At 40.5% G+C, this 21,583-nt stretch overlaps 1 protein-coding gene across 1 annotated transcript; it reads left to right on the top strand.

The window, feature by feature from the left end:
• The first annotated feature begins 613 nt into the window (after nucleotides 1-613).
• LOC134401108 (opsin-5-like) lies at nucleotides 614-21,527 on the top strand. The gene is made up of 5 exons (XM_063129830.1): nucleotides 614-701; nucleotides 1,949-2,111; nucleotides 5,076-5,203; nucleotides 8,605-8,939; nucleotides 20,785-21,527. The coding sequence occupies exons 1-5, from the start codon at nucleotides 614-616 to the stop codon at nucleotides 21,394-21,396; spliced, it is 1,326 nt and encodes a 441-aa protein (XP_062985900.1). The 3' UTR covers nucleotides 21,397-21,527.
• Nucleotides 21,528-21,583: the final 56 nt, after the last annotated feature.

The following is a 21,583-nucleotide window of genomic DNA, read 5'->3' as shown; positions in this document are numbered from 1 at the left end:
TACAATCTAATAAAGTTGTAGTAAACAATAAAGAGGGAAGGAGAATGCAAACAGGCACAGGGAAGTGTAACCAGGCACTGGGTAGGGTGAAGCTAACAGTATAGAGTTAGAACAAACTCAATATTTAAAAGCTATAGGGAAAAGAAAAGTTTTTAGCTGAGTTTTAAAAGCTGTGATTGAGTTTGTAGTTCTCAAGTGTTCTGGAAGAGCATTCCAGGCGTAAGGGGCAGCAGAAGAAAAAGGACGAAGCCGAGTAAGGGAAGTGGAGGTTCTGGGGCAGGCGAGAAGCATGGCATCAGAGGAGCGGAGAGCACGAGCGGGGCAATAGTGTGAGATGAGAGAGGAGAGATAGGCAGGAGGTAGACCGTGAAGAGCTTTGAAGGTCAGCAGGAGAAGTTTATATTGGATTCTGGAGTGAATTGGAAGCCAATGAAGAGATTGGCTAACACATGGACTACTCTAAATCACATAAAACTGTTTTATAAATTAATGTGACGGTGAAAAAAAAATCTTCTACACTGGAGTGTTGTATTAATGGTAAGCAAAGTGTCTGAAAACACTGTAAAAGAAAACTGAAAGTCCTAAATCTCACTAACATTTAGTCTTTTTCCAGATGAGCTCTTACTTTGTGAATGCAACATTTCATTCCAAAATAACAGAAGCAGCTGATATTATTGTTGGCATCTTCTATATCATATTTGGTAAGTGTGACGGTTGGAGATTCTCTACATATGCAGTTGATTATATTTCACATTCTAGAGAAGAGAAGCTTTAACCATTTAAACCTCATTCTCAACTGAAATAAAACTTATGGGCCAAATTAGATAAGAAGTTCTCTTATTATTCTGTTCATGAAAGCCTGGAATGGTCATGGGCAAATCAGCAACCCCTTTTAGATCCTTTCTACACGATGCTTTCAGGCCTTTTATACTATCATCCTCCGGGGCCTTTGCTATGCTTTGCAACTATTATCATGTGTTTTTTTCCTAAGGAGGAAAGTGTGATATTTTTTCTGAAATACATTATAGACCCCTCATATAATTGTGTAATTCCGCAATACCACAAATATAAATTGAATTGAATAAACACTCACTTTCATAAAAAGACATTCAAACTAAAGCTGGAATTACCCTTTCAGGTGGGTGGGGGTAAGGCAGCAACAACATCGTGTGGTTTGGCCCTTAGTGATATTGGTGATCTGTATGCAGAATAAGGTCATTATGGTGTAGAGGTTGGTCATGGATGTGGGATTTTTGGTCTTTGCTGTATGATCACTTGGTGCCTTGAACAAATTCAGCATTACTCAGTTTAGCAATGCAGTCAGCTTGGTCATCATGAAAAGCTGGCTCACGTGTATAAAGAGGCTAGTATGGAGTGGGCATTTTGTGCAGCAGTCTGCAGTCTGGGTCAGCTTAACTTGATCTAAATTGGGTGCATGTTAGCACCTTTAGTTCTCCGCCTGGCGCCTACACTGTACTCCTTTCGTTGCCAGCTGAAGACCTTTTTATTCTCTCAGTATTTTAACACTTAATTTTAACTTAAATTTATATTTTACTGTTTTAACTCTGTATTTTAATCTTATATCAATTTTGCTGCGTGGTTTTATCCTGGTTGTGCTTTTTATACTGTATTTTGTAATTGTGCTTTTAACCTGTTGGTTGTTTTATTGTGGTTTTAATTTTTGTGAACTGCCCAGAGAGCTTTGGCTATTGGGCTGGAGGACAGAGAACAAATTGGAAATCACTCTGCAAGGACTTAACATCAAACATCTTTGTTGTGATGATGATAATGATGATGATAATAATAATGGATGAGTATTTTGCTTAGCCCCAAATTGTTTTTCCCCATGAAGGTCATGTGAGCCAATGGGAATATGCTACTTATATGCAAAATAAAAATGATAATGAGACTGAGAATAGTAATATCCTTATGTTATTTTGTCCTATAGGCATATGCTCCTTTTGTGGGAACAGTATTCTTCTCTATATTTCCTACAAGAAAAAGAACATATTGAAACCAGCGGAATACTTCATGATCAACCTGGCCATCAGTGACCTTGGTATGACTCTGACCTTGTACCCTCTAGCTGTTACATCCAGCCTTTCACACAGGTTTGTTCAATATACACCCGCTGCACTCACTGGAGCACATTGCTAGTAGGAAGCACTAAATGAATCACTCTTCTTCCATACTTGATTTTAAGGCATTGACAATTAATTAGAGGGATTGAGAAAAGTATGTTATGTAACACCAGTAATTAGCATTCTAATCTAAACAACACTATTAAAGTTAGAAGAATGTCCTATTAGGAAAGGGAATGTTTATTCAATACAATTACTCTAACTACTGATCCTAATCTTCTGTGTGATGAATGACAAAGAAACTACTTCTTTTTAAAGTTATACATCCCACTGTTGTTGAGTAGTTAAACATGCTTTTTTATTGAATTACCATGGAAGTAATTGAATGGGAATCTTAGTGCAATTGCTCATCCTGCTTCATTCCAGTAATTCGAAATGAGTTAGATCACTCATGAATCCACTCTGTGTTTCAGTCAGAACTCTAAAAGAGCTATCCAAAGTGCTGAACTCAACCCCCAAAATGAATTCAGCACCTTGGATAGCTCTTTTTAGAGTTCTGACTGGTTCTGACTGAAACACAGAGTGGATTTGTAGCCCCACCTAAATAGGAGCCATCAGCCTCCACTGCTCAGTTCTGTTTCTACTAATCTGCTCATTCCTATCCAGATCCTCAGAGTTTGTCACTATACAGTTAGACCTCTTTTTTTCTCTGCCACAACCATGCACAACCTGAATGGGTTATTTAATTATTATATCTTGGAACTAAGCCCAAAGGAATGTGAATTGCACAAACTGTTTCAGCAGTGTCAAATGCAGCAAACTATTGCCTGTGTTGTGCAAATTTTCTGGAATTGCTGTAAAAGTAACAAAAGTGTCATGTCCTCAGGAATCGTTGTCTTGAATAGGTTTTGTTTGCCTTTGCATTGCTGACTTGCAAGGATCACCCATGTGAGCAGTCCTGGAAGCATTTCTCTCGCTCCAAACAGCTTTCTAAGTCAACACATCACCTAATCTGATTGGCTATAATGCCATGATATTACTACATTCACTATGTGATCCTTGACTGGCTGATTTGATTTTCTATGGGCCCTTGATTCACTGATCCTTGACTTTCTGTGAAGGAGAAAAAGCCCTAAGGGGGAAAATGATGCCAAGCAACAGCAGATTGGAGAGTAATGGCAGTGAACAGGTACTATTAATGGATTTGGGGGGTAAATATTCCTCCCCCACCCCTAATGATCAGCAAAATAAGGCAGTAAAGTTGCAATGGATCAATATAGCTCAATACTATTGTGGCATGCTGGACATTAATGCAAAAAAAAAAAAAAAATCTATCAGGAGCAATACAAACTGCTACTTGTGAAGAAGGCCTTACCCTGGGATTGTCCCTGTGTGTCCACATGACGCACAGGGGATCCTGGGATCAGGGAGGGATGACCCGGCTCCACACGATTCCTCAAGTGCCAATGTCTACAGTTACTCTAGGGAAATTATTACTGTGTTTTAAGAGCTATCTTCTTAACCTCATCTAATTTTCATTTACTTCATTTTAGCCTCAAAGGTGCTCAATTGGGCTTATATAGTTGAGAGCTTATTCAACTTTGATAAGGGATTAGATTGTCAATTAGATTTAAACTGCTGTAAATGTTTGCTGACTTGTGATGCAATTTAATCCCGCCCCCTTTTGTGTTTTCCTGATCATATTTGTAAACAGGAGTTAAGGGCTTATCCTGGAGACCCAGGGTTTGAAGGGCTTGTGCAAAGTAGCTACATGGCTGTGACAAAGGTGTTTTCATTAATAGAAGTGGTCCTTCTGCTCACTGCTGACAAAATGGGAAGGAGCGCAGTAAAGCTTTTGATGGCAGGATGCCAGGAAGCCAGGTGGATCTGCAGCACCAATGTATCCTGGCTTCATGTCAGTCACAGAGCTGAAATCAAAATGAAATTGTTTTTGCTATCCCAGCTCCATTCTTGAGGTCATCACCTGTCATATGAGAGAATTGAACTGGGGAAATACCTCCAAGGAGATAACACTAACATTAGTGTCTCATGAAATCTAAAACTATTTCAGATGCAGGAGGAAAATTCTTGCTGACTTATGCCAATAAGAAAGGAGGTAATCTTACCAACTCTCTAGTTTGTTAAGTGGCCATTACAGCTGATGTAGTTGAACGTTATTGTGCTTATTTCATCTATCACAGCTATCTAATGAACCCTATCAATTCAAAACATTTTTAGGGAAAACTTTAGATACTAAATTATGCTGGTAACTATATTCAGTTGTGCTAGAGTAAATTCAATGCCTGTATGCGATATAGGGAATATATGTATAATGAGGCCAATATGTAGCATTTGTAAATCATATGACAGTGTTGGATTGGAGCTAATTTCTCTTCCTTGTTCTGTAGACCTTTTTTCTAGCTTAATTCAAGAGAATACTAAGGCAGCGATCATATAGCTGCTTACCTAGCAGTGAACCTCATTGAACTCAATGGGCCTTACTTCTGAGTAGACATATAGGATTGCATTGTCAGACTGCTTGGCTTGGATTTCCAAATGTACTTTTTCTCCACCCACCTTCAAGTGGTAATTTTCAAGTGGAATGGTACCAAGCAGATATTGCTTGCCAGAGAATGTATTCAAGATACTAAAATCTTTAACAGGTTGATACATCACTTCTGTAATGGCTATACTATTTTCAGCATGTTCCTGTTACATTAAGAGTTTGCCAAGTATCTTAGCCAGAATTCTTCCAGATATATTAGTTTAGGGCTGTTATGTCTGCATTTGTCTCACTTGATTTTGACGCAACATAACTTCTTTCATGATATGAACATTTATTTGCTTTAAATCTTGTCAGACAAATAAGGAAATACAATCAGTATTGCTATTTCATTGGGACTGCTGTAAGTTGCTTTTCAATATATGACTGAAAAGTGGAGAAAATAGTATTTGGATGCTAATTGCTGTTTCTTTATTCCCCCCCCCCCACAGGTGGTTATTTGGTCAACACATTTGCTTGTTCTATGCATTTTGCGGGGTATTTTTTGGAATCTGCAGTCTGTCTACGCTGACATTACTGAGTACTGTGTGTTGCCTAAAAATTTGTTTCCCAGCTTATGGTAAATATACTTCACCACTCCATCTGATAAAAATAATGAGCAGAGAACACAATGAAAAGACTTACCCCAGAGAGTGTTGTTCAGACTTTCTTAGTGTAGTACTGGTACTGTTTCTGCAGTAGAAGTTCGTGTGTGTGTGTGTGTGTGTGTGTGTGTGTGTGTAAAAGAGTACTGCATGACTGGAACAGAGTGGAGGTGATTTTTCCTTTCTAGTGAGTAATACTGATATAATATTTCTGACTTGCCTTCAAGAGTTATGAGGATTACAACGAGATACTGCATATGAAGTGCTTTAAACATTTGAAAGCAGAGTGGATTGATTTAAAACAAAGCAGTATAAATCATGGATTTGAATCAAGTTTCTCCTTGAAACATTTTCATATGTTTCCTAAACAATGGTGCAAATTTAACCAGTAAGATGTTAATTTGCATCTAAATAGACTATTATTTATACTTCTTCAATCTTACAAGCAGGCTTTGCATCTCTTTGTTGCATTGAATACATATTGCATGCTTTCCTTTTCTACCTATCGAAGGAATGCTTTTTAAATAATATATAAATATATATAGAGGCTTCTTTATGACCAGCATCTATGACAGTTTGAGGTTAACAGCACAAACCTATACCTCTCTCCTCATAAATAAATTGCATTATGTTCAGTGGGGATTACTTTCATCTTCTCTGTGTGAATGCACACAGAGAAGATGCACACTGGACAATGTTGTATTCTCTTTTTCTTTCCAGTGTTGCTCCTTTCAGCTTCAGTCTGTCATGAGCCATCTTTGCCCTCACAAAACAGCAAACAAAAATGAAATGCCCATGGCTGATAAGTCAAAACAAGGTTTGATAGTTACTAGACAGGGAAAAAATCCAATTTAAATATTTTAAAAATAGATTTTGGGGGGATGTTTTAAATCATCAATTTTTATCCCTCCTTCTTTATTGTCTTTCTGTCTTAGCTACCTCCTCTGCCTTGCTTGGCCCAACTCTACCACCACATAAGCCTTCAGCAACAAAAATCCTATCTAGCCTTTGCAGATGTGACTTTAGTCAGAAGACAGAGTCCAGACTGAGAGGGGCAGCAGCATCGTAATATCAGCAGTGGGGAGAACATCTTTTCCTCTTAGTTTATCTACATACATTGTTGGTGCTTCTTTCTTGAAGCACTGTTGAGGAAGTGAAGTGAAAAAGGATAAGGATTTTTTTGGAAAACTACAGAAAAGTGTGTGTGTGTGTGTGTGTGTGTGTGTATGAGTGAGAGAGAGCGAGAGAGAGAGAGAGAGAGAGAGAGAGAGCGCTACATTCCTTTATGTTAAGTTGGATATGAGGAATAGCAGATTTATTTTGGGTCACTGCTGACTGAGGAGATTTATTTATTTATTTATTTTAAACGTTTATATCCTGCCCTATATATTAAGAGCTCAGAGCGGCGTACAGATAAAAACATACAGTATAAAACAATAAATATACACAGTTAAAAACAAATTAAACCATGATCCAAATTAAAACAATATATAATTTAAAAGCAATAAAAGCCATTAAAACAGTTAAAACAATGTGCCAGTGAGTTTAACCATCAAAGGCTTTGTTAAAAAGCCATGTTTTTACTTGGTGTTGAAATGAAATCAATGTTGGCGCCAATCAGGCCTCCAAGGGGAGGGCATTCCACAGTCGGGGTGCCACAACAGAGAAAGCCCTCTCCCTTGTCCCATCATAGCATATATGTTGCATTAGTGGGATGTGGAGAAGGGCTCCTCCAACAGATCTGAGGTCTCGGGCAGGCATATATAAGGAGAGGCGCTCTCTCAAGTATCGAGGTCCCAAGCCATTTAGGGCTTTAAACGTCATTACCAACGCCTTGAATTCTGACCAAAAGCATATAGGCAGCCAGTGCAGTTCCTTTAAGACCAGTGTTATGTGGTCTCTATAAGATGTACCCACCAGCAGTCTGTATTTTACACTATCTGCAACTTCCTCATCGTCTCCAAGGGCAGCCCAACGTAGAGTGCATTGCAGTAGTCTAATCGGGAAGTTACCAGTGCATGCACTACTGTGGCTAGGTTGTCCCTGTCCAGGAAAGGCTGTAGCTGGCCTATCAGCTGAAGCTGACCCCAAGTACTCTGTGCCACAGAGTCTACCTGGGCATCCAGTGACAATGATGGGTCTAGGAGTACTCCCAAGCTACATACCTGCTCCTTCAGAGGGAGCGCCACCTCATCCAGAACAGGTTGCTTACCCAGTTCCCAGACTTAGGAACCACCAATCCACAGAGCTTCCGTCTTATCAGGATTCAGTTTATTGGCCCTCATCCAGCCCATTACAGCCTCCAGGCACTGGTCCAGCATATTCACAGCCCCAGCTGACTCTGATGACAAGGAAAAGTAGAGCTGAGTATCATCAACATACTGATGGCAACCAACCCCCAAACCCCTAATGACCTCACCCAACGGTTTCATATAGATGTTGAACAGCATGGGGGATAGAATAGAACCCTGTGGCACCCCACAGCTTAATTGCCATGGGGTGGAACAGGAATCCCCCAATACCACTCTCTGGGATCAGTCCCGCAAGTAGGAGCGGAACCACTGTAACACAGTGCCTCCTACTGCCATCTCACAGAGCTGACCCAGTAAGATACCATGATCAATGGTATCAAAAGCCACTGAGAGATCCAGGAAGATCAACAGGGTACCACTCGCCCTGTCTTTCACCCGGAGTAGGTCGTCAGTCAGAGCCACCAAGGCTGTTTCAGTGCTGTGTCCTGCCCTGAAACCAGACAGAGATAAGTTGCCATGCTCCCCCAAGGAACGTTCTTGAGGTGGAATGGTTTAGGATGCTGCTATGAGAGAAAAAGGATGGGGTGTAGGAGCAGCTTAAAGATGAAATTTATCTCCACCACCTGTGCTGGTCTTGTGACTGGAATAAAAATACTACTACTATTTTTACCACCACCAATCCCAGTACAAGTATTCTGTTCAAAAATAGAAAAATGTGTGGCTCTGGCATGAAGATTTCCACTGATAAACTGGGCAATATTGTCTCTTTTGCACACTTCATTATTACCTGCAGATAATGTATTTGTTTTCAGCTACTTATGAGGGAGTGAAGAACCAGATATAAAACATATTGTTCAAGGACTGCAGGGTGCTCTGGAGGCAGATTTGCACCTCTGTTCAGCCGAACTCTAGGTGCAAATCACCTAAGGGGCAAATCAAAGTTTGATGTATACCCCTTTCTGAAGACAGTGTAAATTGTTTCCATATGCTCATTACAAAATTTGTCCTGCAAGCAATTAAGAAAGAGACCGGTGTTTTTGATTTGTATATTTAAAACCAATTTCATCAGTCAGTACAAGCAGCAATTTCCTAATGTTTTTAAATGTGGACATTTTGTATTTCAGGGAATAGATTTAGGCGAGAACATTGTTGGATCTTGATCGCCTGCACTTGGGTCTATGCAGCCATTTTTGCCTTTTCCCCACTTGTTCACTGGGGTGAATATGGAGCCGAACCTTATGGGACAGCATGTTGCATCGACTGGCACTTATCAAATAGAAACAAGACAGCCATGTCTTACACGGTTGTCCTCTTCGTCTTCTGTTTCATTATCCCCTGTGGAATAATTGTTATCTCCTATACTCTTATTCTGATGACTGTGAAAGAATCCAGAAGAGCGGTGGAACAACATGTCTTGGGACGGTCCAGGATGAGCAGTGTGCAGGCTATTACAGCCAAGGTAATTGAAAGTTTGTGTCCTTTTTTCTTTTTTTAAAAAACCACTTTTAAACTTTTTTAAAATTAAAAGTTAATTTTTTAAAAAACCTTTTTTAAAAAATAATAATCTCACAGCTATGGAGTAAAGAAAAAGTTTAAAATGATATGGCCAATGTGTTTCTTAAGATATAAGCCTGGTTCACATGATTGGATGGGTGGGGGAAGAAAGTGAACCAAAGTGAAAATTTAAATTTTCATGGAATGACATAGAGAAGAGTCTCCTGGAATTAGAATGTTTGCATCACACTGCAAATAAAGAAGGTCAACTAAACAAGTTAAACTAAATCACCTTACTTGGTCAGTTATACTGTGGAAAGAGTTATACACATTTGCTATATGCTAAGGGGTTCCCAGTCTTCAGCATATCTTACTACATCCTGCCAACCAGATATGTTTGTTAACTCCTACTCAGAGGTCCACAGAGTGTGGCTGAATTCACTTGTCAGCTGCAAAGTTCCTGTAAAACTTTTGTTGGGATTTAGTTTTGAGTAAGGATGTTTATAAAGCCAGGAATGTAGTGTTGGGATCTTGGCTGTGGAAATAATTCACTGGCCCAGTTTGCATGTCCACAACATCCAAGAGATTTTTAAATCTTGGGTTCCCGTGAGCAAGCAGTGTACTAGTGCACATGGCTTGATTGCTCCTGCTTGTTTCTTCCTGCTAGCGGGAATTGCCAAACAAGCTAGGGACTCTCCATCCTTGGTTTGGTTACTGTGATAGCAGGATAAGGAACTCTGGCTTGTCTACCTCAACAAGCCAGAGTTGTAACCTAAGTGTTGTTGTGATGTGCAAACATGGCTATTAAGATTCTGTCGAGCTTTACAGGGAAATGGAACAAAGCATGTGATGGCAGAAATATTTAAACTCATGCCTTTGTTTAATGTTTCCAGCAGAACTTTCTGCTCACCCACACATCTGTCTGCCTACTAACATCTTGAATGATGTATGTTTACTCAAAAGCAAGTCCCATTGAGTTTAATGGGGCTTATTCTCTAGTAGTACATCTTGCATCACAACTTAAGAGTCCAGAATAGCAGCCATTATTACATTACAGATTTTTGCACCCCTTTCCACCCTAAGTCTTTCTCCTGTCATGAAGAGAGACTTAGGGCTTTGCTAGACCTACTGCCTAATCCGGACGGGAGGAGCGGCGAACCCGTGCTACAAGTAGCACAGGCTGTTGCACCTTGCTAGACGTGGATGTGATGGGTGAAAGCAAAGCCCCGTTGAGTCCGCCATTTTTTTTTTTAAGGTGCCGGATGCAGGAACGGTCTTGGGCTTAGGTAAGGCCCTTTAAAAAAACAAAACCTTCTCCCCACTCCCCCCTCTTGGCCATGAGTCCCCCCTCTCCCACTGGCTTCGTTTCCCCCCTGCCTCCGATCTCCCCCCCAGCTCCCTCTGCCTCCGATCTTCCCCCCCCTCTCCCACTGGCTTCGTTTCCCCCCCATCCCCACCAGCTCCGTTGCCCGCCCGCCCGCCCCCTTCCCCCCTACCTCCGATCTTCCCCTCACCTCCCGTGGGCTCCAAACTCCCCCCTCTCCCTCAGGCTTCGTTTCCCCCCCACCTCCCCCGGGCTCCGCTGCTTGTCCCGGCTACTCGCGAGTAAGCGCGGTAGCCGGGAAAAGCAGTGGAACGAGCTAGACACCCGCAGTCTCAGGCTCAGCCCGAGGCCGCAGGTAATACCAGGCCAAAAGAGGTTCCAGTTAGCCCGGGCTGAAGGAGGTTTCAGCCCTGGCTGACCCCGGGATCCCCTGTGCATCATCTGGATGCACAGAGATGAGCCTGGGGTCAGCCTGGGCTGAAACCTCCGTCTAGCAAAGCCCTAACACTTTCCTCATATGATTTGAAGAGAGGGAGGTTGCCAGAGGGGAAAGTGTCTTGCCATTGGCCCTCGGGCAAGAGGACCTGCTCCCACTGCAATTTGGGTCATGGGAATGGTATGTGGGAACATTCCCATGACTTACAATTGAAATATGAGGGGAAACAATGCAGGCTGTTTACATATTTTGCAAACATGGTGACATCCAATATAACAAAAACAGTTTTATATTTTTTGTGAGACTACATTTTAATTTATGCTCATCTGTTGATTCTACGTCCGGTTCAAATTTATAAACTTGCATCACAACATTTTGCATTTTTTGAATATGATGAACAAAAGAACTGGAGGTTTTGTCACTTGTGGCGTATACATATTTCATGTTCCTGCTCAACTTTGAAGCATGCTGAATGTAAAGTCATTATTTAACCTATTACCTCAAAATTTAACATAATGGCAATGCATCTTGGCCCCTATTTCTTTAAAATAAAGTTTAGTTATTGTTGTTTTTGCTTTTTTAATGTTGGATTCAAGTTGTTGGCTTTGCTATTTAGCACTTTCTCATTCATTTGTAGTTTTAATATTTTGTAGTTTTATTTCGATCTGGTTTCAGAGGTCAATTGCAAAACTCCCATTCAATTTATCACAGTTACACAAGTATAGGAAAATCTTTCAGTTGAGCTGTTTATCTTCTACATGACTTGAGGTAGGGTGACCATATGAAAAGGAGGAGAGGGCTCCTGTATCTTTAACAGTTGTGATGAAGAGGGAATTTCACCAGGTGCTACATGCATATAAATGACACCTGCTGAAATTCCTTTTTCTATACAACTGTTAAAGATGCAGGAGCCCAGCCCCCATTTTCATATGGTCACCCTACTTAAGCAGCAATCCTATGCATACTTACCTGGTAGTAAATCTTATTAAACACAGTGGGGCTTACTTTTGAATAGACACACATAGGATTGTGCTGTTAATGTCTTTTCCTAAAATTTATTTCCTGTCTTTGCTGCACCCAGATCTCAGTTTAGTGAATGCAGTGTGCTTCACGATAACAGTGTAGTTACTCTGCTGCTACTCCTATTGTTTTTTCTTCTACTGCAAAACATTTATTTAAGGACTAATGCAATTGCTGTTGCCCAGAGGTCTTGAAATCATTGCAGATCAGACATTGCGGATGCCATCTCTCTGTTTCCATGGAGAGGCTCTGAAACTACTTGGCTTGTCTGCAGCCATATGGCATCACTTGAAAACCCATTGAGTGGGTAGATAATCTGTGTGTTGTTTGATATTTATTTATTTTTAACAAAAGCTGTGTATGGTAAAGCTTTCTGATGTTTGAACCAGAAATCTTGTGGGCTGAGACCTGCACCTAAAGCAGATGTTACTTTAAAGACATAGCAAGCAGTCACAACTTTTTTACTCTAGAGTAAGTGAGATCCTAGTGTGGAGGGTAAGATTTTAACCTTATCCTGCACTATGGTCCCAATCTAGATTGAGTCCCCCCACCATGCCTGCAATTGATATTGCTAAACAGTGATCCATTAAAGTAACAGGGTCTTTTGCATTCCATCAGACTTGCAAATTTCATAACCTGCCAACTGCCTTCTATAAATGGTCTTCAGCTTCTCCCTTTCCCCATTCTTGCAGAGGATGCCCTGAAGGGGTGTTTAAGGATGGTATTTTGGAGCTAGAGCCTGGGACCTCCACACTCTAGGTGATGATTCTTCAAGCCTGCCATTTACAAACTCCTCCTAAGGTCAATAGTGTTTCAGAACAATTAGGGGCATAGGTGGTTTGAACTTGCAGTATTATACCACTCTAGAACATTGGAATATGGAGGCAATGTTTTTTTTTAATTGAAAACAGGCATTAGAATAACATCAAATTGAACAGGAAACTTTGAAAAATTAGAAATGGTGGTATCCTTCTGTTTTTCTTTATAACTTTCTCTACGTTGGTGTTACTGTGCTGATGAACTTCTGAAATGTAAGGTAGCTAAGCTAACATATACTCATCTTCTGATGACAGATGGACAGAAATTGCCCTGATGGGACATATCTGTGTGTGTGGGGGTTTCCCCAAAGGAGAAAAACTTCCTTTTTAAAGACACTCTAGGGAAGGAGGAGTTTTGGCGTGCTGGCCCAATCAAATTTATAGGAAGGCTGAGCCAATTTAAAATGCTAATTTAGGATCAAGCTAATACTAGCAAGGGTCCTATAGTCATGGCCTGTATGTCTTTTGAAGCTATAATCCACTTACTGCTAACCTAGTAAGAGTGCAATCCTATGCATGTTTAGACAGAAAAAAATCCTACAACTCCCAGTATTGCATCCTAAGTGGATTATAGCTTCAGATGAAGTACTAAGATATCCAAGTAACTAAAAGGTATTTTTCAAAGCAGAAAGCTAGCACTCTTTCTTTGCTTCTGTGTCTGTCTCAAAATGATAGCTTCTATTCACGCAGAGATCTAGATTACATTATTGGCTGTGGGGAGAACGTATGCCACTAATGTCATGGCTCAGGTCCATGAAACCGCAGAGACTCAAGTTTCCAGTGGCAGTGACTCTGAGGAGAAGTCAGAACCAGTTCCCAGACCTTGCAAGTGGGGGCTTCCACCTCAGGTCCTGCACCCTGCTCACCTAATCACCATTGCCCTCTGACTCCTCTAGTGAGTAGGGAGGCCCTCCGGAGCATTCCCCAATCAGATCCTTGGACCTTCACCACCTGAAGGAAGCCAGCAACTACAGGAAAAAGCACTGGCCCTTTTAAAAAATAGCTGCAGCACTTGAAGAGATGGAGTTCCTTGAAGGACCCTTCAGGCCTGGCTATGAAGCTATATGAGGTGCTCTAGGCCAGTGCTGGGGGAACTTGTAGTTGTTTACTATAGTTGCGGGGTTGCTCTCCATGGTCCTGAATCTGAGCCCACAGTCCAAGTCAACACCTGCAGTTCTCTCTGGAGTACAGAAGCTGCTCAAGTCTAGACCCTGTTCAGACCCCTAAGGAAATTCCAGCTATTTCCTAGCTATTGCAAACCATTAGCCAAGCCATTTACCTGTAAAAAAAAAAAATCTAGCTAGTGCACCTGGTCACTGATAATTAAGGAACGTAACCCTCTTCTGCCCAAGCCCTGGCTCCTTCACAGTAATTGGATAGTAATATAATAGTGTGGTATGTAGGTGCTAAGTGCAAAAAGATACCAGAATTCTGTGACTTGTTTTGCTTCACAGTCAAGTGAATTTCAACAGGGGGTCAAAACCAAAGCGTGTCAATTAAAGGCATGCAAGGACTGTCTCAAATAAAAGGCAATGTTTTGCTGCTTAGATCTATCCTAAACTTTCTTCCAGCTCATGCTAAATTTTGCAAGCACAAATCTGCTTTTTGAAAACAAAAAGACATGGATAACCATCCTGCCAGTATTTATAGCAAAAATACTCAAGTTAAATCCTTGGTGGAAGTAAATCTAATTGCTTAAGTACAATTCACAAACCATTTGCCCAGCTGCAGTTCATTTGAGATGACTCCAGTCTATATGGCTGATAAATTATTGTGTGTTTGGGATAATGTAGCTCCTTGCAGTATATAGCAGCATAACCTGTTTGTTAGCAGTGTGAGTGCAATATATCATCAAAGCATGTTTTAAATTCAGGATGCATTCTCCTGTTTATTAATGCTTGAGGGGTTTCTGATTAATGACTAAACAATCAGAGACTACATTGATTCCGGCCAGCAGTCTATCACCTTGTTCATTGGAATGCAGGCTGCCTAGAGATTATTGTTTCAGTGGAGCTATGAAAGGAAGTTCCCTCTTACTGTTATCATGGTACCAGCTCTGATTTAATATCAATAGATTGATAACTACTAATTGATGGAGGAAAGGAATCATGCTACCAAGAATGGCCTATTTACTCTCTGTTCCTCTAGTCCAATCCAAGATAGAGGGACAGAATAGTGAAACTGACTAGACCAGATTGCCAAGTAGCTTTTGGTCTAGTATTCAGTCCTAAAAGAATCTCTTGTATTAGTTTTCCCTATTTTAAAGGGCTACATGAGTGCACATACTTCTGACAACGAATCTATTTTTTTGTAAATTGTTGCAGACATAAAGGGTGGCAATGGGAATGATTTTCTTGGTGTGTGCATTGTGAAGTAGCCTTTGTTAGTCAACATCTGAGATCCACAAGTTCAATTGCAGCTTTTAAAGCTCAGCTAAAAACTTTTCTTTTTCCTAAAGCTTTTAAAACTTGATTTTGTTCTGACTTTATACTGTTAGTTTTACCCTACCCAGTGCCTGTTTACCCTACCCTGTGCCTGTTTGCTTTCTCTTCCCCTCCTTATTGTTTTATTATGGTTTTATTAGAATGTAAGCCTATGCGGCAGGGTCTTGCTATTTACTGTTTTACTCTGTACAGCACCATGTACATTGATGGTGCTATATAAATAATAATAATAATAATAATAATAATAACAACAACAACAACAAATATACACACATGTTGCAGCAATACTGGCTATGTTTCTGAAAATTCCATGTCATTGACTTTCTCCTGGACTCAGCAAGTAACTTCAAGTAAATATGATGAGCCATGATGGGCAGGTAAATGTGATGAGCACCAGAGATTATTTTTAGCTGGTACTGAAGTGGTGTGCTGGTAGGGATATGCCTCAAAGGCCTGAGGTCTCCAATGTGATTGCAAAAACAACAACAAAAAGCATTGCAATCCATCTCCATTAAACTAAGGTGATGTTTTGCCATAGATTTCAATGAGGTGAATTGTGTCCTTTTTAATCCCATTATGATTGGAGTTGCTGGTTTAAAAACGTTATTGTCTGACTCTGATTTTTTTAGCATTTTTGCTGTCTCATAATCTGTAGCATCTGGCATAGCAGCTTCTCCTTCTCTGCCATGGAGAGCAAAGCTCCTATATCCAATGGTAAGAGTGATTCAGTCCTGTATCCTTTTCATTCTTGTCCTGTAGAGGTGTATTCTGCTTATTTCTAAGTAGACATGATGCTCAAGCTTACTTCTGAGTAGATATTCCAAGGTTTGATATTTAGATGCTGTTTGAAAATGCAGCTGAGTTTTTCAGCCCTGCTTCCTCCTGAGCCTTGTCCTGCTTACCTGTGAGTAGACATGCAGAAGCTTGTCCTTCTTATTTGTGAATAGACTTGCAGAGTCATGTTTTGCTTATTGAGGCGTAGACATCCTGCTCATGCTTACTTCTGAGCAGACATGCTTCATACTATAGTTTGGTAACAATGAAATTTGGAGTGTGTGTGAATTTTTTCAGCCCTGACTTTGGCCCCATCCACTACTGAAATGCAGCCCTGAGAGCTTGTCTGAAGTGGAACTCTGCCCTTATGCTGAAAAAGATTTGTCACCCTTGATCAAGCCTAATTAGTTCTTTCGGATGTGTCTACTGCTCTATTGTACCATTGCTGGACAGTTAAACTGGGAATTGCTGCCCATAATGGAGCTGTTGTTAAAAAGGAATGAGAAGAGCCCTCTAAGCATGAACTGGGAGTGCCATAGGCATCTATTGTTCTGCCTAAGAAAGAATCTAATCTATTCTTCCTATTACTCTTACCATGATACCAGAAACTATGCTTGTTGATTGTCATGTCTGTCACATGTAAAACATGTGACTAGCTTATCAGCTTTTACACTGGCATCAGTCTCATGGTAGCTGATACACCACTCCCTTTGATTACTAGGGTGGTCATTCCCATTCCTGGGAATGGTCATATTTTAACATGTCTTTATGCATTTTATCACAGGGAGGGGGAGCCTTCCCATAGATATGGGCTGCATGCTAGCATGCTCTTCAATCTAGTCCATGACAGCTAACTGTGAGGAACTCATCTGTGATTGAAGTCCCCCCACCTTTTTTTAAAATCAACTAATCAGTGAGAGTTTACAGCTCTACTAAAGAGAGAAGATGCTGGCCCTAAGGAAGATGTATTGGCAATTTGTGACTTGTCAAGACAAATGACTATATATCCTTCCTTAATTTAGAGTTGCAAGCAATGTTCGTAAGTGCTTATATATATAACATATAGTCCATTTGAAAAATGGTTACCTAAAATGGTGGAGATCAGCAGTAGATTAACAGAGTGGATACGCCATCTTTCTAGATATTTTAAACACATTTATAGCTGTATCTTTATTAGCTCTTACCTTTATTGACCCTCACGAAGTTGTTTGAAACCGGTCCAGTAAGCTATACTATTGATGTTTACTTATGTTGAGTGGACCTTTCTGTTTTGACTTGGCATATATTGGCTGTGGTCTATGGTTATTTATAAACTCCAATACTCTAAAAGGCTGTTAAACATTTTTAAAAAGTTCTCAGTGGTTCACATGTCACGAAAATCCAGAGGGATTTTTTTTAAAACCCTAGGTTGTTTTGAATGAGCAACAACCTGTTGCCCAACCACTGCCACTCCAATCAGGAGGGGTTAAAACCTCCAAGGATGCTCCATCCCTGGATTGTTTAGCTTTGTGTGTGAACTGGGAATTCTGGGTGATTGCAGGAGAGGTAACACTGTGTTGGAACCCCAGAGTTTAACTGAAATAGTTTCCTTTCAGTGCTACCTTTCAGCAACTGCCCTCAGGGAGTCCCCGTCCCCTGGAAGATGGGCTTTAATATGACTCCTATGGACTAGGAAGGAACTAGTCGCAGTAAAACTAATTTAAAAGAAAGAAACAAACAAAAACATATGGAGGTTCCCTGGTCAGAATGTTGGCAGTTGCTGGTGTGTTCCATGCAATTGTGTCACTGGTCTGCAGCACACAGTTCTGTGGACAACGTCCCATAGTGCATTAGAGTCAAATTGATGTATATTATCATCATCATTATTTACTCTAAAGTCCTTGAAAAGGCCCTCTGTAGTGATTTACTGGCTAGGACATTTTCATAACTGAAAATTATTTATGTCTCGTTTGTTAGCCATTTGCCTACTTTCGAAGCAATTCTACATGCTGTATTTCATCCAAGTACATTTATTTCTCTTTGTCCCCCAAGGCACATGAGGGAAAGCTGTAGCTTTCAGGTGGCAAAGAAAATTGGTGGCACAGTGTTGGCACGGAAGGCTGAGTTGCTGTGAAGGGGTTTGGGGAAAGCTGTCATGGAGAGAGTATGTAGTTCAGAGGCAGGGAGCCCTGGCTTTGGGTCAAGTAAGATTACTGAAGTGTAGGGATGTATGAGAAATTCATTTCAGTTCATTTTTGTTTGGGGTATACCCAGTTCAAACTTTCTGGATCGATCGCAGACTTGGACGAAATCTGTCCATCCATTTCCGAGCATGCATTGTGTTTGGACCCAAAAGAAATGTGTTGACAGCATGAGTACAGGTGAAAAATGCACATTAAAAAAATGCGTACTTCTAAAACACACGCATACAAATACACTTAATCAACAAGAGAAGAATGTTTACATTTCCAAGATGTGGAGGATTGGTGTGTACATTCAGAAAAAAACACATGAAAATTCAAATAGGTTTTCATGTGGAAAGAAAACAAAAACAAAGCTCACAATCTGATATGAACTTGAGTTGAAAGAAGCCTCTAAGTGGAATACAGAGAACCTTGGTGAGCTTTGCTGATTTGCACATCCCTACTGAAGTGATAGAGAATGAGGAATATAGAATGTGCACAGGAGGTCAGGTAAGCACTGGAAGGAACACTGTGCTGAAACCTGCCTGACCTCCATGGCCAGGGATTGCCAAAGAAAAGGGGCTACCACACTGAAGGCTCTTCTCTGGGTGGACTCTAGTCAGGCCATAGATCCATGTAGAACCACCAGAAGCAAGCCCTCTGGTGACCTCAGTGACCGGGCAGGTTGGTAAGGGAGGAGGCTCTCTCTCAGGTATCCTGGCTCCAAGTTGTTTAGGGCTTTGTACATTAGTACTAAAACCTTAAACCTTGCCCAGTGGTGAACAGTCAGCCAGTGCAGTTCCCTAGGCAAAGGAGTTGCATGCTAAAAAGGGGCAGTTCCTGACAACAGCTGAGGTGCTGCATTCTGTAATAGCTCCAGCTTCCAGCTTTAAGGGTAGCCCCACACAGAGCACATTGCAGTAACCATGTCTTGAACTTATTAATGCCTGTACCACTGTGGCCAAGGTATCAAGTGGTAAATTTACAAATAGGAAAAGTATCTATCATAGGTGAAGTATGATGTGAGCATTTATTTTGCTGCAATGAACTTTCTACCCATTCCATGTATGTATGATAAAATAAACACTCATGCCACACATCAAACATGAAAGTGCACACTTTTCTTACATTTCTTACAATTGGCAAGTATAAATTAATCCTTTATACTGCTTTGTAACAGTGCTATGAAGAAAGTAATGGTGGAATAAAAAATGCAGTCTGGAGATAAGTTCAGAAGAAATAGTGACTTCTGGGAAGATATGGAGAGGTATGATGCTTTTGAACCGCCACCCCTCCCCACCTGCTGGCTACATCCAGCCTTGACTGATTGGTCTTCCTTCTTCAAGACAGTGGTATTTCCTAGCTGTTTCTCCAAAACCATAAGGTTTAGAAATGTGCCTTTAAATATAAAAATGGAAAATATCAAGGATTCAGTGCCAGCTATGTGATTCCGTGCATGGTAGAGCATAACATCTTCTGTAGTATATCATTAAATTGGTGGGTTTTTTGAAAGCACCTTTTAAGGTTCATATACCTTTGTTGGATTTTGAAATTGATGGATTCTGGAATTGGTGCTGTATCTTTCCTTTTTCTGAAAGTAAATCTAACATTGTATGAACTGGCATGATTCTTCTGATGGTGCCAGCGCTACTCAATTCACACAAGTGGTATCTCTGTGTCAGTGTGGGCAACTTACAGCCCTCCAGATGTTTTGACCTATAACTCCAATCAGTCCTCACCATTGGTTGTGCTGGCTAGAACTGATGGGAATTGTAAGCCAAAACATCTGGACAACCACAAGTTGCCCGCCCTTGCCTTAGAGGATGCAACTGGATTTCCTTGTCTGTGGTGGAATGCAATCCTCTATGAGTATTACCTATTAGAATATTAGAGTTGGAAGGGGCCTATAAGGCCATCAAGTCCAACCCCCTGCTCAATGCAGGAATCCACATTAAAGCACACCTGACAGACGGTTGTCCAGCTGCCTCTTGAATGCCTCTAGTGTGGGAGAGCCCACAACCTCCCTAGGTAACTGGTTCTATTCATATCCACTTGTAGCTTTTTTTGCTTGTCTACCATCTTTGATGCCTAATGTAGATGATACACTCTTGGTAGTCATTCACAAATCCTCGTGAACTGAAGTATCGGTCATTACTTAGTGGTTCTGGTGGATGGTTGGGGGGAAGGAGGGTGGGGCAAGGGGAAGAGGACATGGCCATCTGGAGTCCAGGGGGGTGGAATTTAGCCCCCAGGCCTGAGTTTCCCTACTCCCGCTCTAGGAAATGGAGCCCTGGTTAATTATTATTATTATTTATTATTATTATTTATTTATATAGCACCATCAATGGTTAATTGCTAGTCAAGACAGGAAGAATATACTTAAGCTGGATCTAAAACTCTGACTATTAGAAATCATGAATGACAATGCAATCCTGTACATATCTACTCAGAACTAACCCCATTCACTTCAATAGTACTTACTCCTAGGTAAGTATACACAGCCTGAATTTATTTGCCACATTTTATGCCACTTTTTAACTATGAAGTAGTTTACAATATTAAAAGGATGTATTATCCATTAAAAGTAGTAAAACCAATGCAATCATTATATGATGGATGATACCAAAATTGTTAGAGTTGCAAAACTTAATGTTTTTGTTCTATTAAAAGGGAGATAGGTAAGCAAATAAAACTGGTTGAAAAACTAAATGTCTGGCCTGCGTTTGATGTATCGAATCTAGGCTCCTGATGGAGGTGGCCCACAGTTGATTTGACCAATTGTTTCTGTTCTGTTTTCTCTGAATAACACTAATTCTGTTTTTAAATTTCCAGCTGAGCATTGCTGTATGCATTGGATTTTTTGCTGCCTGGAGTCCATATGCCGTCATTGCCATGTGGGCAGCCTTTGGATCAATTGAAAGGATTCCACCATTAGCTTTTGCGGTACCAGCTGTATTTGCTAAGTCTTCAACGCTCTATAACCCCATTATGTACCTTGTTCTGAAGCCCAACTTTCGAAGTGCCATTGCCAAAGATTTTACAGTTCTCCAAAAATTGTGCATCAAAACTTGCTTTTGCTTCAAATGTGTACAGAACTGCATGTATAGGTCAGTTCTTGAGGTCCCCTTGAAATCATGTAAAGGAAGAAATGAGTCCAGCAGTAACTCTGTGCAGACAGTGGAAGGCTGTTCTTATTTTCCTTGTGAAAAGTGCAATGATCCCTTCGAATGCTTTAAAAACTATCCAAAGTGCTGTCAGGAGAGATTAAATACTATGGAACACACTCCTCAAGAAAGCATATCCCTAGAAAATAAAGTTCAATCAAAATATGCTTCTGAAAAATATGTAACAGTTGTTATCCGAGGACAAAGAAGCACTGAAACAGATGCCTTGGAAGTTACATTAGAAAACATACCCACAGGTGCTATATTTGCCAATCTTTAGGGTATGCTTAATCAAATGCTCTGGGCAATAATTAGATTGCACCAGACTTAATGAATGTAAACATTTTCTAACCAATATCTTATTTTATACAGTTATTTTTATTTCCTTATTGTTCATGGGATAATGAAGAAATGCAGCATGTATTTGTTAAAAAGGGCATTTGACTTACACCACACATGTAACATAC

Source organism: Elgaria multicarinata, chromosome 7 (genome assembly GCF_023053635.1).
Source record: "Elgaria multicarinata webbii isolate HBS135686 ecotype San Diego chromosome 7, rElgMul1.1.pri, whole genome shotgun sequence".
NCBI classification, from domain to species: domain Eukaryota; kingdom Metazoa; phylum Chordata; class Lepidosauria; order Squamata; family Anguidae; genus Elgaria; species Elgaria multicarinata.
The sequence above is the reverse complement of the archived record's forward strand: the minus strand, read 5'-3'. Positions and strand labels throughout refer to the sequence as shown.

Excerpts from the sequence above, each read along its gene's own strand:
- LOC134401108 (XM_063129830.1), top strand. The coding sequence starts at position 614 with ATGAGCTCTTACTTTGTGAATGCAACATTTCATTCCAAAATAACAGAA. Across the intron at positions 5,204-8,604 it reads AATTTGTTTCCCAGCTTATG|GGAATAGATTTAGGCGAGAA; the intron begins GTAAATATACTT and ends TTTGTATTTCAG. Across the intron at positions 8,940-20,784 it reads TGCAGGCTATTACAGCCAAG|CTGAGCATTGCTGTATGCAT; the intron begins GTAATTGAAAGT and ends TTAAATTTCCAG.